We start from the raw sequence: 12,898 nt of genomic DNA, 5'->3' as shown, positions 1-12,898 counted from the left end.
GAAGTCACAGATACGCAGCTGCACTGAGCATGGGGCCATCCCTGTCCCCATCCCCACATCCCTTCTGCTCTGGGAGCCAGGGCCCCCCTTCCACACCCCGCAGAATGTGCCCCCCATCAGCACAGACATCCAGGCTGGGACACCCCCATCCCAAGATGCATCCTCCTATTCTCCACCTCCCCCCCCGCCCCCATTCAGCGCCCACCATTGCAAAGTGCTACACATCTGTGTTTATTAATAATATTAAATATACAAGCCATTTTCTATTCTTTTCTTTAAATAGACTTCTTTAAATGACTTCATATAAAATATTTCACTGTATAAAAAAAAAAAGAAAAAAAAACAGAGGCAAAATGAGTCCATCCCGGTCCGACCGCAGGCTGTCTCCCCCCCCCGTGCAAAGTGGTGCCAAGCCGGGGGCTTACACCAGCAGCAGGTCCAGCCCCAGCCTGGGCACCCTGCTGTGGGGCTTCCCTCCTGACTTACACTGGTCTCTCACCCCAGGAAACATCTCCTTTTGGCCGTCATAAATACACATAGAAAAATTAATAGTAATGCTTTAAAAAGTGTGGTTTGTTCCAATTTTCTTCTACTGTATAAAAATAATGCTTCAAATCCAAAGAGCAGCACGGCCACGCTCAGTGCGGGGCCGTGGGAACGCTGCAGCGGGGCAGGATGGGGCCCAGGGCCGGGGCAGCTGCGGGGCTGGTGCACCCCAAGGTGCTGCCGGTGCGCCCCGAGGCAGTGCCAGGCGGGGGCCGCTCCAGCTCCCACCCCCGCGAAAGCCACGAAAGCAGCCCCTGCACCGCCGCCTTCCCCTGCTCCAAAGCACAGTTGCAAAAATCCAGTCTGGGGCGAGGCCAGCTCGCGGCAATAACCTTGTGGGGAGGCAGGAGCCCCCTTCTCCCCCACCCCACCCCACCCCCCAAAAAAAAAAAAAAAACATTTCTGCCAGATAAAGGCATTTATCCGCCACATTAAAATAAAACCCTAATGCACAAAGCGGTGCCAGGCAGCTCCCAAGGCCAGCTCAGGTGCATGGGACGTGCCACAGCGGCAGCAGGACGGGGATGGCACCAAGCGTCGCCCCCCTGCCTGGGGGCATTAAATATTCACAGTGTGAGGGTTTCCCCTTGCAGTTCGGGGCGTGCAGTCTGTGCAGGCACGGGGAGGCAGAGGGGTGGGGGGGTCCCGGCCATGGCTCCTCAGCAGCTGGGGTGCAGGAGGGGTGCACAGGGTGCTGCTCCAGCTCCTGCTGTGCCAGGGTGGGAGAGGAGCAATGGGCAGCGGCGAATCCTGGCCGGATCCGGGGAGCTGCTCCCCTCCGAGCTTCAGGCAGCGCAGCCCAAATCCGAGCCCGTCCCCATCCCAGAGCCAGCACCACGCTCCGTGCACCGCAGCCCTGCCTCCACCGCCGGCCCCGCAGAGCCCCTTGGTAATGCTCCAGCGCCTTCCAGCCACGTGCTCCCGGGTGCCGGGGTCCCGCAGGGGGTGCGCGTCCCCCCCACCCTTCCGTCTTTGCCCGTGGTTTTGCAGTCTCCCGCCGTGGGGCTAGGGAGGGGGGAGTGTGAGCATCATCGCCGCCGGGGGGAGGCTGCAGCGGGGCCAGCGCGCACCGGCCCTTCTTCGCACAGCGAGGAGCATCCCTGTCCATCCCCCGAGCAGCTTCACATCCCTCCTGGGGCCCTGGGGAGAGCAGGAGAAGTGTCAGTGGGACACGAGGCTACGGTGGGGAGTAATATATTTTAAAAAAATGGAAAAAAATAAATGCATTATTCAATATATTATTTAAATGTATATAACCCTAATAACGAATTAATAGGCTGCAAAACCGCACACTGGCAGCACCAGGGCACAGCCCTGCTCGTCCATGTGTCCCCACCCTGCTCAGCACTGCCAGCAGCTGAACAAAAAGCAAAGTCAGCGCCTGCAGGGACAGGGAGGGGTCCGGCCCCTGCCCCTGGGCCACCCCCCCCCACTCACCTCACAGCTCCTCCATCTCCATCTCCGGGCACCCCCTCGCTCCCTGCAGCGCCCTGCAAAGAAAAGCCCAGGAGGGGATTAGGGCAGGATGGTCCCAGATGGGGTCCCCAGGGTGGGGGCCACAGCCAGGATGTGTGTGCGGGGGGCTCCCTGGACCCCTCCACCAAGAGCTGTGATGGCACCGGGTGTCCCTGCACCCACCTCCGCTCTGGCTCCTCGGGGTCGCAGCCCCCCTCTTCCAGTGGCCGCTCCAGGACCTGCATGGAGAGAGAGGGAAAGGGGGGGGTGAGCCCTGGGAACGGGGCTCCCAGCGGGGGAGGCTCCCACCCCCTACACTCAGTAGGACAAAACCAGAAGGGGGTAGGAATCTCCCCAGTAACACCCTTCCACCCTGCTCTGCATCCCCCTGCCCCATAACGGGGGGCACTGACGGGAAGGGGGTTCACACGGTCCCCATGTCAACCCACTCAGCGCCCCCCCCTGGAAATCCAAGAGATGAGTGGGGAAACGGAGGCAGGGATGGATGAGGATGCTCGCACCCAGGGCTGGGCTCACCTTGGATTTATACTTGTAGAAGAGCAGCCCGCCCATGGCCAGCAAGACAGCCACGACGCTGGCCACCATGACGTATATCAGGAGCTCCCGGTGGCTCTCCCTGGCTTTCGGCTCCTTCCTATGCTGCTCTGCGCTCAGAACAAAGCTCGAGTCAAAGCTGGGTCCGGCCCCGCCGTCCTCGGGATCCCGCAGCCGACTCAGCCCCCAGCCCCGCGCCCTCACGCCGTCCCCGAGGCTGCCCAGCGCCCGGCCCCGCGCCGACGGGGCCATCCTGGAGAAGCGGAGCTGCGTGACCGGCTCGGGTGTCTCTGTGGGACGGATCCTGGCCCCGCGGTGGCCCACAGAGACAGTGCTGGGGGACGCTGCCGGCGTCTTGGTGCTGATCCTGCAGGGCAAGGAGGGCTGATCCGGGAGGACAGAGGCTCCGGTGCCCTCCTCCGTCATCCCTCGGGAGGGGATGGAGACGTCCTCAGCCGCTGGGATGGCGGCGGCAGCCGGATCCAGGAGGGCTTCGGCGGTGCCGCCGGCTCCAGCCGCCTGCTGCGTCGTAGGGGACACTGCTGGTTCCGTGTCACCGAGCCCAATTCCTGGGACCTCATCGGTCCCTGAGCTGCCCTCCAAGCTACTGGGGGACTGAGACAGGGCGCTGCTGCCTAACTCAGCGAGGGTGCCGTGGAGGAGGCTGAAAGGGACCTGGGCGCTAGCAGGTGCCACTTCTCTGCTGGCATGGGTGGCAGCGGATAGGGAGGGCTGGGTGGCAGAAGGGAGGGCAGGGGACAGGCAATTGCAGTCAGGATCTGTCCCCACACCTGAAAGAAGCAGAGAGAAGAGACGGCCGTGGGGTCACCAGCCTCCAAGAGGGGCAGACAGCAGATCTGAGGCAGGGGAAGCACCCCCAGCACCCCCACGTTCCCATGAGAACCAAACAGCCCCAAAAAGGAGAGCGAAGGGGAGGCAGGAAGCAGGCAGGGCCAGACGTGGCAGCAAGACAGAGGCGACAGGCACCAGGCAGGACGAAGCAAGCCCCATCACTGGGTCCCCTGAGCTGACAGCAACGGGTTGTCCACGGCACAGCATCGCTGACAGGAGCTGGCCAGGTTCAACGTCCCCACGGTGCGGTGGCAAGGCACAGCCCAGCACAGACGACAGTGAGACATCTCCTCCACAGGCATGCAGACAACAGCGTGGGTGCTCGCACAAGCACGGACGGCAGCAGGGGCTCTTCCACCCCAGCGGGCAGCACTCGCCCTGGTGGCTCAGCCTCGCCCCGCCTGGAGGCATTTACTCCACAGGACCATTCCCAGGGGAAACTGAGGCACGGGGCAGCGACGGGGCTCAGCTGAACTCATGCAGCATGCCGGCTCTTTCACCAACCCAGATGCTCAGTCTTTGGAGATGAAGCCAAGCCTGATGCCTCAAGCCGTGCCGATGGAGCTGCCTCCTGACACCCCTCGGTGCCTCTCTCTGGCCTTGTTTCCAGCTGCATTTCCCATCCCAGCAGGATGCGGCCCCCTCTCCGAAGCTCTTCCCACCCCCAGAGGGTGGTTGGCCCCTTCCCCAAACGCAGACACAGAGCTCGCCGACACCACGGGGACGGCCACCAGCCGAGCAACGCAGACAGACCCACAGACACGAGCTGCGCCCACGTGTGCGCAGGAGGTGCACGCGCGGCTCTCAAGCTGCCCCATGCAGGCGAGCCCGTGCCGGGTTTGCCAGGCAGAGGCAGAGCCCCGGTGCCTTACCTGGCGAGGAGCTGGGCTGCCTGGGCCCCACGCACATGCTGCGGTACACCTGGCTGCAGTCCTTCTCGAAGGTCTCCTTGCTCTGCAGCAGCAGGTTGATGTCCTGGAAGAACTGCTTCACCAGCGCCAGCATCTCGTAGGGGGACGTGGTGAACTCCTCGAAGCACATCTCTGAGAGCTGGAGGAAGAGTTGGGCTCAGCACCGGGTCCCAGCGCGTGCCCTGATCCTGCCCGGTGTCCCCGTTGTGGGTGCGGTGCTGCACCTGCGGCTGGGCCTGACCCACTTAGGGGCTCCCCACAGCCACCCAGCTCCGCTCCACTTCCAGGATGCGCCCACCCCACAGACAAGCACCCGGCCCCATACCCCTGTGGGTCTGGCAGCCAGCAGGCAGGGCAGGGGACCCCATACCATGCGCTCCTTGTCATCCTCCTCCCTGATGCAGGGGTCCACGTTCTCATCGATGCTGTCATACATCCTGCGCACCATCTGCATCTTCTTGGCATTGGAAGAGTTCTCCTTGAACACCGTTCTGTTCAGGATCTTGCCCAGCAGAGGAAAGGCAGCTTTCACATAGCAGACAGAGTCGCTCTGGGAGGGCACGGACCCCCAAGAGGAGAGACTGGTTACTGCATGGGTACAGGGAGCACCACCGTCCCACCCCCCCCTAGGGAAACCGAGGCACAGAGACACAGAATGCCTTCCCGTGCTCCCACGGTCTGCCTGAGCTGAGACTTCACAGCCTGGCCAGAAGGGCTATGAAGTTCCCCACGAGGGGCCTGTCCTGCCTCCTGCAAAGGGGGACGATTGAGGGGACATGGGGTCTGTGGGCAAAAGGGGTGCACCCCGATATGGACACCCCAAAGCACCCAGGGAGCCAGCCCCAGTCCCTGTCCCCTTCCATCTCCCAGTACCCGGTGAGGAGCCACTCACCAGCTGCATCTTATTGATGAACTTGAAGGAGACCCTGCCCGGATGCTGCATCTGGGTGTCCGCCTGCAAGGACAGAGCAGGGTGTCACCCCACAGCCACGCAGTGCAGCGGGAGGGGGCACGACCCAGCCCTGCTGCCTGGGTGTGCACGAGCCCCCCGGACACACAGTGCTGGGGGCTCTGCTCCCCCCCACCCCGATCCCACACCCTTCTCCTCCTCCAGACGCTCCCTAAGGTCAAGGCCAGGTCTCTCCTCCCGCCAGGATGGCCCAGCACCAGGGACGTCCTGCCTCCCCCACCGCTCCCTCCCCATCCATCCTCCTCCTCCTCCTCCTCCCCCCCCTCCCAGCCCAGCTCGTGCTGCAGCCAGGCTGCAAGAGAGCATCTGCCACCTCCTGCACCGGGGCACTTCGCAGCACGCCAGGGTGCGGCCGTGACACCGAGGTCACAGATCCCCGGCTCTGCACAACGCTGGGATCCCGCAGGCAGCGCTGCCGCCCAGACCTGAGCGGAGCCCCGTGCCATGAACATTTCCCATTGCAAAAGGAGGAAAATCCCCCAAACAACCGCCCCAAAGGCGAGCCCTCCTCCAGGGCGTGCAGCCCGCCTCCGGGCCCGCATCCCAGGCTGGGAGGGTGCGGGCTGCCAGAAGAGCTGTGCCGTACTGGAAACAATTGCTCCATTATCCCGCGGGGCTGCAGCGAGGGCCGGCTCTGCAAACGCCTTTGCACGGCCAGAGGAGGAGAGGGCTGCGATTCCAGCAGGGAAACCATGGCTTTCATTCAAACCTGCCCCATCCCCTTTCTCCCCCCGCCACGCGCCCGTTTTTGATCCCGGTGGGCTGCAAAGCAAAGGCTTCCTGGGGGCACAGGGCTGCAGGAACAGCCCGGGCAGAGGAAGCCGAGCTTGCAAATACAACATCTGCCAGCTCCTGGCACCGCAGCTTGGTGCTTGAAGAGGAAGAGGTAAAGTGAGCCCGGACATAGCGGTTACATGCTAAGAAGTGGCGGCTGAGCTCAGTGCAGGATTCAGTGGCACCACCGCTGCCTCTTGCTCCCTGTTAGCTGCGAGGCCAGCAGCACCGCAGCGGCAGAATTTAATCTGCGACAAACGCATCCGTACAAATCCCTGTGTGCCCCTGATTCCCGTGTCTCCCCTGAGCATCCACGGGCAACCACGTAATTCCCCCTCAGAGGTGAGCCAAGGGCCAGCACAGGATGCGGCCCCGGCAGCAGGGATGGGGCCAGGATTTATCTGCCCCGGGGACAGCGTGAGCACCCGGCACTGCCGATGGGCCACGCGGGGCGAAGGCACCCGTCGCACCAGCCCGGCTGGCTCCATCGCCTGGCCAGCGGCCCCCCTCACTGCCTGCCACCCACCCACAGCCCCATTGCCAGCCCAGCTTCCAGGCAAGCAGCTGGACTCAGGAATGCAGCCAGATTCCTTGGCTTAACCCCTGCGCAGCCGCCGCAGCCTGGAAAACACCACAGCCCCAGTCCCCTCCGCCGCTTCCCCCCCGCCCCCTGTCCCGTGCTCTGTCTGGCAGACGCTGGTGCCCATTGCCCCCTTCCAGCTCACGTTCCCAGCTGTTTCTCCCACCGGCACTTTTCTGCAGCCACCCTCGCTCAAGGCATGACGGTGCATCGCTCCCAGCTCCCACTCGTGCCGGGTGCCCACTGGTGCCTGGCTCCTGGGTGCCGTCACTTTGCTCGTGGAGCTGCCAAAGAGCTCACGGGGGCTGACTGGCACCCACCCGGCCCCAAGCAAGCCTCTGTCCCGCAGCAGGGCCCAGGAGGGCACTCACCAGCTCCTCCAGCTCGGCCAGGTGCTTCTCTGTGATGATCTGCTGGCAGTAGCTGTTCTGCTCCGTCTCATGGATGCTGCAGACGAGGAGGAGGAGGAGGGACGACAACAGGGTGCAGCGGAGCAGGCACACCTGAGCACAGCAGAGCAAGGGCTTGGAGCAGTGCTGGACCACTGAGCCCCCCGCCCTTCCCTGCCTCCTCCCCCAGAGGAGCCACCTTTGGGGTGGACGACACACACAGACACACGCACCCCGGTTCTCCCACCCGTGCCCACGCCATCCTGCCATTTTCAGGCACCAGGTCAGCGGGGAACTTCCCAGGCCCCAGCAGGCACAGGGGCCGAATGGCCAAGGCACACGCCACCCCCCCAACCAGCCCCGTCCCCTCTCCCCACCGTGGCTCTCCTGCCTCCCCCCCAGCTGGGGGCAGGGGCGCCGAGCCACCCACCCCCAAAAATCCTCTCCCACCCTCCAGACCCCCCAGCCTCCTCCGTCTGCACCCGCAGGGCTCTTTCCACGCGTCGGCTCTGGCATCACCCCAACCTCCCCCCCCAGCTCCCTGCAAGCCGCGGGGAGGCCCGAGCACCCCGGGGGGCAGCGGGGCTCCGCCAGGGCTGACCCCCCCGCGCCAGGGGCTGGGCAGAGCCCCCCCGTGGGGGACACGCGTGTCCCTCATCCCGGCACCGAGAGGGTGCCCGGGTGGTGGCCGGGGGGAATTTCCCTGGGAGCCAGCCCAGAAATCCTCCCGGCTTGTGAAACTGCGGATGCTGCCCGGGGCACCGGCGGGCCACGGCCACGGCTGGCTGGAGCCTCGCCCCGCCGGGACGGGGCTGGGGACCGGGACCGGGACCGGCGCTGGGACGGAGCCGCCCCGCGCCGGGACCGGGACGGAGCCGGGGACCGAGCCGGGGTCGGAGCCTCCCGGGGACGGGGATGGAGCCGCACCCCGCCGGGGACGGGCTGGAAGCGAGAACCGGGACGGGGCTGGAAGCGAAACCGACCGGACACAGGGGCCGGGATGGGGCCGGCGCCGGGGACGTGGCCGGATCCGAGGGTCTCCAAGGGGGGGCACTCGCCACGTCCCCCTGCGAGCCCCGGGCGGGGACACGGGGGCCGGGACGCGGCGGGGCGGGCGGGCGGGGGGCACCCGCGAGGAGCCCCGGGCCGGGGGGGGGGGGACGCGCAGGTGGCAACGGGACCGGAGCGGGGAGGGGGGGGGAGCGGGGAGGAGGGGGGGGGCGGCAAAGAGGGGAGGGGGCGGGGGGTCTCCCGGAGCCCGGCGAGCAGCTTAAGGGGCGGGAGGGAGCGGGGGGGCGCGGGGGTACCTTGGCTCCGAGGCGGGGCATGGGGGCTGCCGTGGGGCCGGGGTGCCGCGGGCCGGGCGCTGCGGGCGAGGCGGCGAACGGGGCCGGGCTGAGCCGCCGCCGCCGCCGCGCTGCCCTTTATAGGGCCGCTGCAGCATGTGGTTTATGAGAAAGGGCTGGCGGGCGGCCAGCCCCCGGCGCGGCGCGGCGCGGCCCCGCTCGGCTCCGCTCGGCCCCGCGCGGCTCGGGCCGGGGGGCGCGGGGCGGCCCCGCCACCCCCCCCCGGTATCCCCCTCCCCACCTCCCCCCTCCCCGTCTCCCCCCCACCTCCCCCGTGCGGCTCGCGCACGCGGGCACATGCACGCGCACACGCTTGCGCGCGTCCAGGCCTCGGAAAGGGGGGGGGAGATGGGGGGCGTCGGACGCCCGCTCGTATGCGCGGGCGCGCCCCGGGCACCCGCACACATGGACACACGCAGGCAGCTGCGGACGCGGCCCTGGAGCTTGCACGCGCGTGTGCGCGCAATGCGCACCCCTCGGAACATGCGCCTGTGCACACGCGTCCAGGCACGGCCCTGGCATGTGCACAAGTGTCTGTGCACGCGCAGCACCTGGAATGTGCGTGTGTGCGTGCACACGCATCTAGGCATGGCCCTGAGGCGTGTACACACCTGTATGCGCATGCATACCCCCTGGAACACACGTGTGCGTGCAGACACAGACCTGGGATGTGCACACGCGTATGTGCATGCACACGCCTGGGATGTGTCAGTGCATACACACACGCAGACAGGCACACCCCTGGATATATATACGCATGTGAAAACACACGAGCACGCATGCACAGCCCTGTGCGCACACACACATGCACATACAACACACACGCAGCACCCCACATGCATGCACAGCCCCCACACCTGCACACGGACACAGTCCTGCATGGACACCCATGCAGGCACAGGCATACACATGTGCACGCCCAAACACACACTGCTGTCGTGTACAATTGCTTGAACTCCTACGTGCACATGCACTTGCACACACACTTGTGCAGCCATGCAGCTGTGTGCACACCTGTACACACCCATTGGACACACAGGGTGTAGAAACACCGTCCCTACCTGGGATACAGAAATGTGCTCATACACAAACACACGCCAGTGCAGCACACGTGGCTTTGCGCCTTGCTTTTTGTCCATGCCAGAAGTTTTCCTGCAGGAAATCCTGCAGGAGAAAAGCCCTTGTGAGAAACTTCTGCCATGCAGGGGGTTGGAGGTGATTTGGGGCAGGGTGCCCACGCTGCACCCGGCAGGGTGCAGGTTGCAGGGCTCCTGGGTGCCCTGGATGCTGCTCAGGACAGCGAGTGCCAGCAGGTGTGAGCAGGGCAGGAACAGAGGCGTCCCGGGACAGGAGGACGATGAGAGGCCCCAGGGCATTCGGCTGATTCCGGCTCCCCCCAGCTGCTTTTCCTGTTGCTGGTGCCAGGCAGCCAGTGGGCTTGGAGGTGTGGGAATGGGTCTGCGTGCATCGTCACGCAGGTACAGATCCATGTATGCATGAACGGATGCATTCGCATGGACGTGCGAGGACAGATCCGTGTGCACAGATGTGTATGGATGGCTCCACGTGTGCATGAACAGCTCCACTTGTGTGGGTGTGCATGAAGGGATTTGCGAGTGCACGGATCCGTTCATGCACTCCTGTGCACACAGATCCATCTGTGGACAGATGTGGGGACATGCCACCACCAGGGACACAAAAGCCACTAGTGTTAAGGCGCTCGGCGTGCAGAAAGCCCCACTCTCTGCTTTTGGGGTTTTCCTGCTCTTTGCCTGTTTGTTTTGCATGCAACTGGAAACAATTAGTTGCCAAGAGGCAGAATGTTTGCTTGCAAAGTGTTCGTCACACCAACAGGGAAGCAGAAAGCAAAATACTCTGCAAACGCAACTAGATGCAAGCCCTGGGCTGCAGTGGTGACAACGGTGCAGTGACAAGGGGCCACGTGTCGGTGACAGCCACCACATCCGAGCTTCGAGGAAGCGGCAATATCAGCTCCTTGAGGCCGGAAACGCCAGCGGGGTTTCAGAAGCTGCTGAGGGTTTTTCTTGGAGCTGAGATAACCCAAGAGAGCAGAGGGACGGGGCTGGGGAACTGATGAGGAGCGATGGGGATTTGGGGTCAGGGCAGAGCTGGGAGCCACCTGGAGATGGGGACAGCGGTGACAGCCCCCAGACGGCATCACATCTGCACCGGCTCACGGGAGCCACGTGCGCGAGCACCCTTCTCACCCACGGGTGCCCTTTAGGATCTGCGCTCGGATAAGCATCGATGCTGGGGATGGTGGGGAAGGGAGAGGAAGGACGCTGGGGTTAAAAGCGAGCAGCACTCCTGAGCACCCCCCTTCTCCCCCAGCCGAGATTGTTCTCATTTTCCACCACGAGCTGTCAGAGGCTTAGCGGCGCCTGGCAGTGGGAGGATGCCGAGGTGGGCACCCAAGGGAGGTGGCCGGGTGACGCCGGCCTGGGGGTGACTCACGGGGACCCCGTGCACACGCGTGGGGCCCTTGTGCACCCGCTGAGGGCTGCGCTGCTCCTTCTCTCTTGCACGCTCCCCCCCCCCCCCCACCTCCTCTTTAAGTGACCAGAAAATTGTCACAGCCCGGAGTCATGGGACAGTGTCGTCGTATCGCTGGTGAACGCGGGCAGGGGTTTGGATGGACGGCGCCGCGCTCCGGTTAATAATCCACCCCCTGCGCGCGGGAGGCAGAGGAAGCAGCCGCCTCTTTTATTTTGGCAGGGAAGTGCTGTCACGCCTCCTCCCCTCCCAAACCTGCCGAAATCCCTGAGTCATGGGGCAGAAATAGACACGGCAGCGGGAGCTTAGGGGTGACCGGCAGCAGCATCTCCTTAGTGATCCCGAATTTGTGGGAGGGGGACCAGGCAAGGGCCCCTTCCCAGTTGCAAACTGGGACCAGTGGCCCCATCACCACTCTGGTATTGCCTGGCGGCTGCTGTCACCATCTCCCCCACAGCCATCCCCAAGCCAGGGGCTGTTACCTGGGGGAGAAAGGCAGGATGAGGCCGTGGGGCTGAGGGCATCTGCTCGGCTCTGGGCTGCCGATGGTGGTTGTGGTCCCTGCTGCTCCAGGGGCTGGTGGTCCATGTCTGCCGGCCCCCGGCCCCAGGCAGCCCCACGGGAGGGGGCAGGATGCAGGATGCTCCCGGCTCCAAAGGGCCAGGCACCAGCAAGATCCCATCTGCAACCGTGTCTCCTCCTCCGCACCCGAGGTTGGAGCACCCAGGAAACCTCAGCCCAACCCCAGCCACGTGGGGATCTGGAGGGGGGCAGCGTGGTCAGACATTCCCCCTCTTCCCAGCCCCGATGGGAGCAGAAGCACAGCCCAGCCCAGTGCCTCCTTCTGGCAGGCTTTTTAGGGATGGCAAACACCAAGGGGTTCTTGGGGTGAACCGTGCAGCACATCCAAAGCCATCCCAGCTCCCTGCATGGGACATGCAATCAGGCTCAGCCCACGCCTCCATCGGCTTATCTGGAAATCTGCTGAAGTCACATCTGCCCACTCACCACACTACAGAGAAAGTTATTTCCAGCAAGGAAGTGCTGCGAGCTCCTCATCTGTTCCTTTCCTGCTGATTCACCCATGGGCTCAGGCTCTCCCTCGGGCTCTGCTTTGCCCCAGTGCCAGTGCTGCTGTGGGACCGGGGTGGGCAGGGAGGTGCATGCCAGGCTGGAAATCCCCGTGGGAATGCCCCGCACCAGTCCTTGAGGAGCCAGAGGAATGTGGCCGGCAGTGCTGGAGACTGAGGGTGTCACGAGAAGATGACGGGACAAGGCTGAAGCCATCACCCCACAGCGATCAGTGCCACAAAATCCCCTCTCCTTCCCTCCTGCACCCTCTGCCCCCTGCTCCTCAGAGGGACCCGCCAAACACCCTCGTGCACCCCCTGTGCACGGGGCTCTGCACCCCCTTCCTGGGTGGGTGCTGAGGTCCCCATGGGAGGGCAGCGCTGCAGGACACTGGTGCAGGGCTTTGGGGATTTGGTGGCTGCTGGCAGGACAGGCTGGGAACCGCAGGGTCAGGCTGCATCTGCAAAGAAAGTCCTGTTTATAGTTATCGTAACCCAGGGTCCGGCCGCTTGCAACCACGGTGGCTCTCGGGAGACTTCCCCGCCCCCCGCCCCCCCAGCTTGTTGGGGGGTCCCTGGGCAGGAGCCAGCAGGATAAATCCCATCCTTTTCACTCAGGAGCGGTTCCCCACACCAGTGGTGTGTGCCATGTGGCTAGGGGGGACAGAGGACGAGTGATGGCCCCAAACGTGTCCCCAGCGCATCCCCAGCACGCCGCGGCTGAGTTACGCCGGGCTCCAGCCCCGCTCTTCCCTCCACCGGCACTCTCAAGGCCGAGGAATGCAGCCAAGCCCAAGGCAAACGCCTTCCTGGGGCTGCTGCTCGCCGGGACGGGCCCTGCCATGGCCCCAGCACCCATCAAGATTTGGGGGGGCAGGGTGGGGGCAGGAGCTGCCACCAGCAGCCCCACGGTTGCAGCGGTTACAGTGTGGCGGC

At 64.6% G+C, this 12,898-nt stretch overlaps 1 protein-coding gene across 3 annotated transcripts; it reads right to left on the bottom strand.

Annotated features, from left to right (window-relative positions):
- Positions 1 to 215: 215 nt before the first annotated feature.
- Positions 216 to 12,142, bottom strand: CSF1 (colony stimulating factor 1). Of its 3 annotated transcripts, none has more exons than XM_035570586.2 (9): positions 8,340 to 8,431; positions 7,015 to 7,146; positions 5,212 to 5,274; positions 4,690 to 4,869; positions 4,281 to 4,458; positions 2,539 to 3,347; positions 2,185 to 2,240; positions 1,984 to 2,036; positions 216 to 1,686 (listed from the first exon to the last, which is right to left on the bottom strand). In XM_035570586.2, the coding sequence occupies exons 1-8, from the start codon at positions 8,358 to 8,360 to the stop codon at positions 1,985 to 1,987; spliced, it is 1,491 nt and encodes a 496-aa protein (XP_035426479.1). In that variant the 5' UTR covers positions 8,361 to 8,431; the 3' UTR covers positions 216 to 1,686; position 1,984. The 3 variants fall into 3 exon arrangements, with proteins under 3 accessions (XP_035426479.1, XP_050571272.1, XP_035426480.1); XM_050715315.1 differs by lacking the exon at positions 8,340 to 8,431 and adding an exon at positions 11,901 to 12,142 and having other exon boundaries at positions 223 to 1,686; XM_035570587.2 differs by having other exon boundaries at positions 223 to 1,686; positions 2,539 to 2,666; positions 8,340 to 8,452.
- Between the last annotated feature and the right edge of the window lie 756 nt (positions 12,143 to 12,898).

The sequence above is a fragment of the Cygnus atratus genome, chromosome 24, assembly GCF_013377495.2.
Source record: "Cygnus atratus isolate AKBS03 ecotype Queensland, Australia chromosome 24, CAtr_DNAZoo_HiC_assembly, whole genome shotgun sequence".
Classification (NCBI taxonomy): domain Eukaryota; kingdom Metazoa; phylum Chordata; class Aves; order Anseriformes; family Anatidae; genus Cygnus; species Cygnus atratus.
This window is presented reverse-complemented; position numbering and strand designations above follow the sequence as displayed.

Bases quoted from the DNA above. Each gene is read 5' to 3' on its own strand.
- CSF1 (XM_050715315.1), bottom strand. From the start codon at position 11,978: ATGGGTGAATCAGCAGGAAAGGAACAGATGAGGAGCTCGCAGCACTTC. The intron at 5,275-7,014 runs GTGAGTGCCCTC...CTGTCCTTGCAG, and splicing joins TGGCCGAGCTGGAGGAGCTG to GCGGACACCCAGATGCAGCA. The intron at 2,241-2,538 runs GTGAGCCCAGCC...CTCTCCATGCAG, and splicing joins TCTACAAGTATAAATCCAAG to GTCCTGGAGCGGCCACTGGA.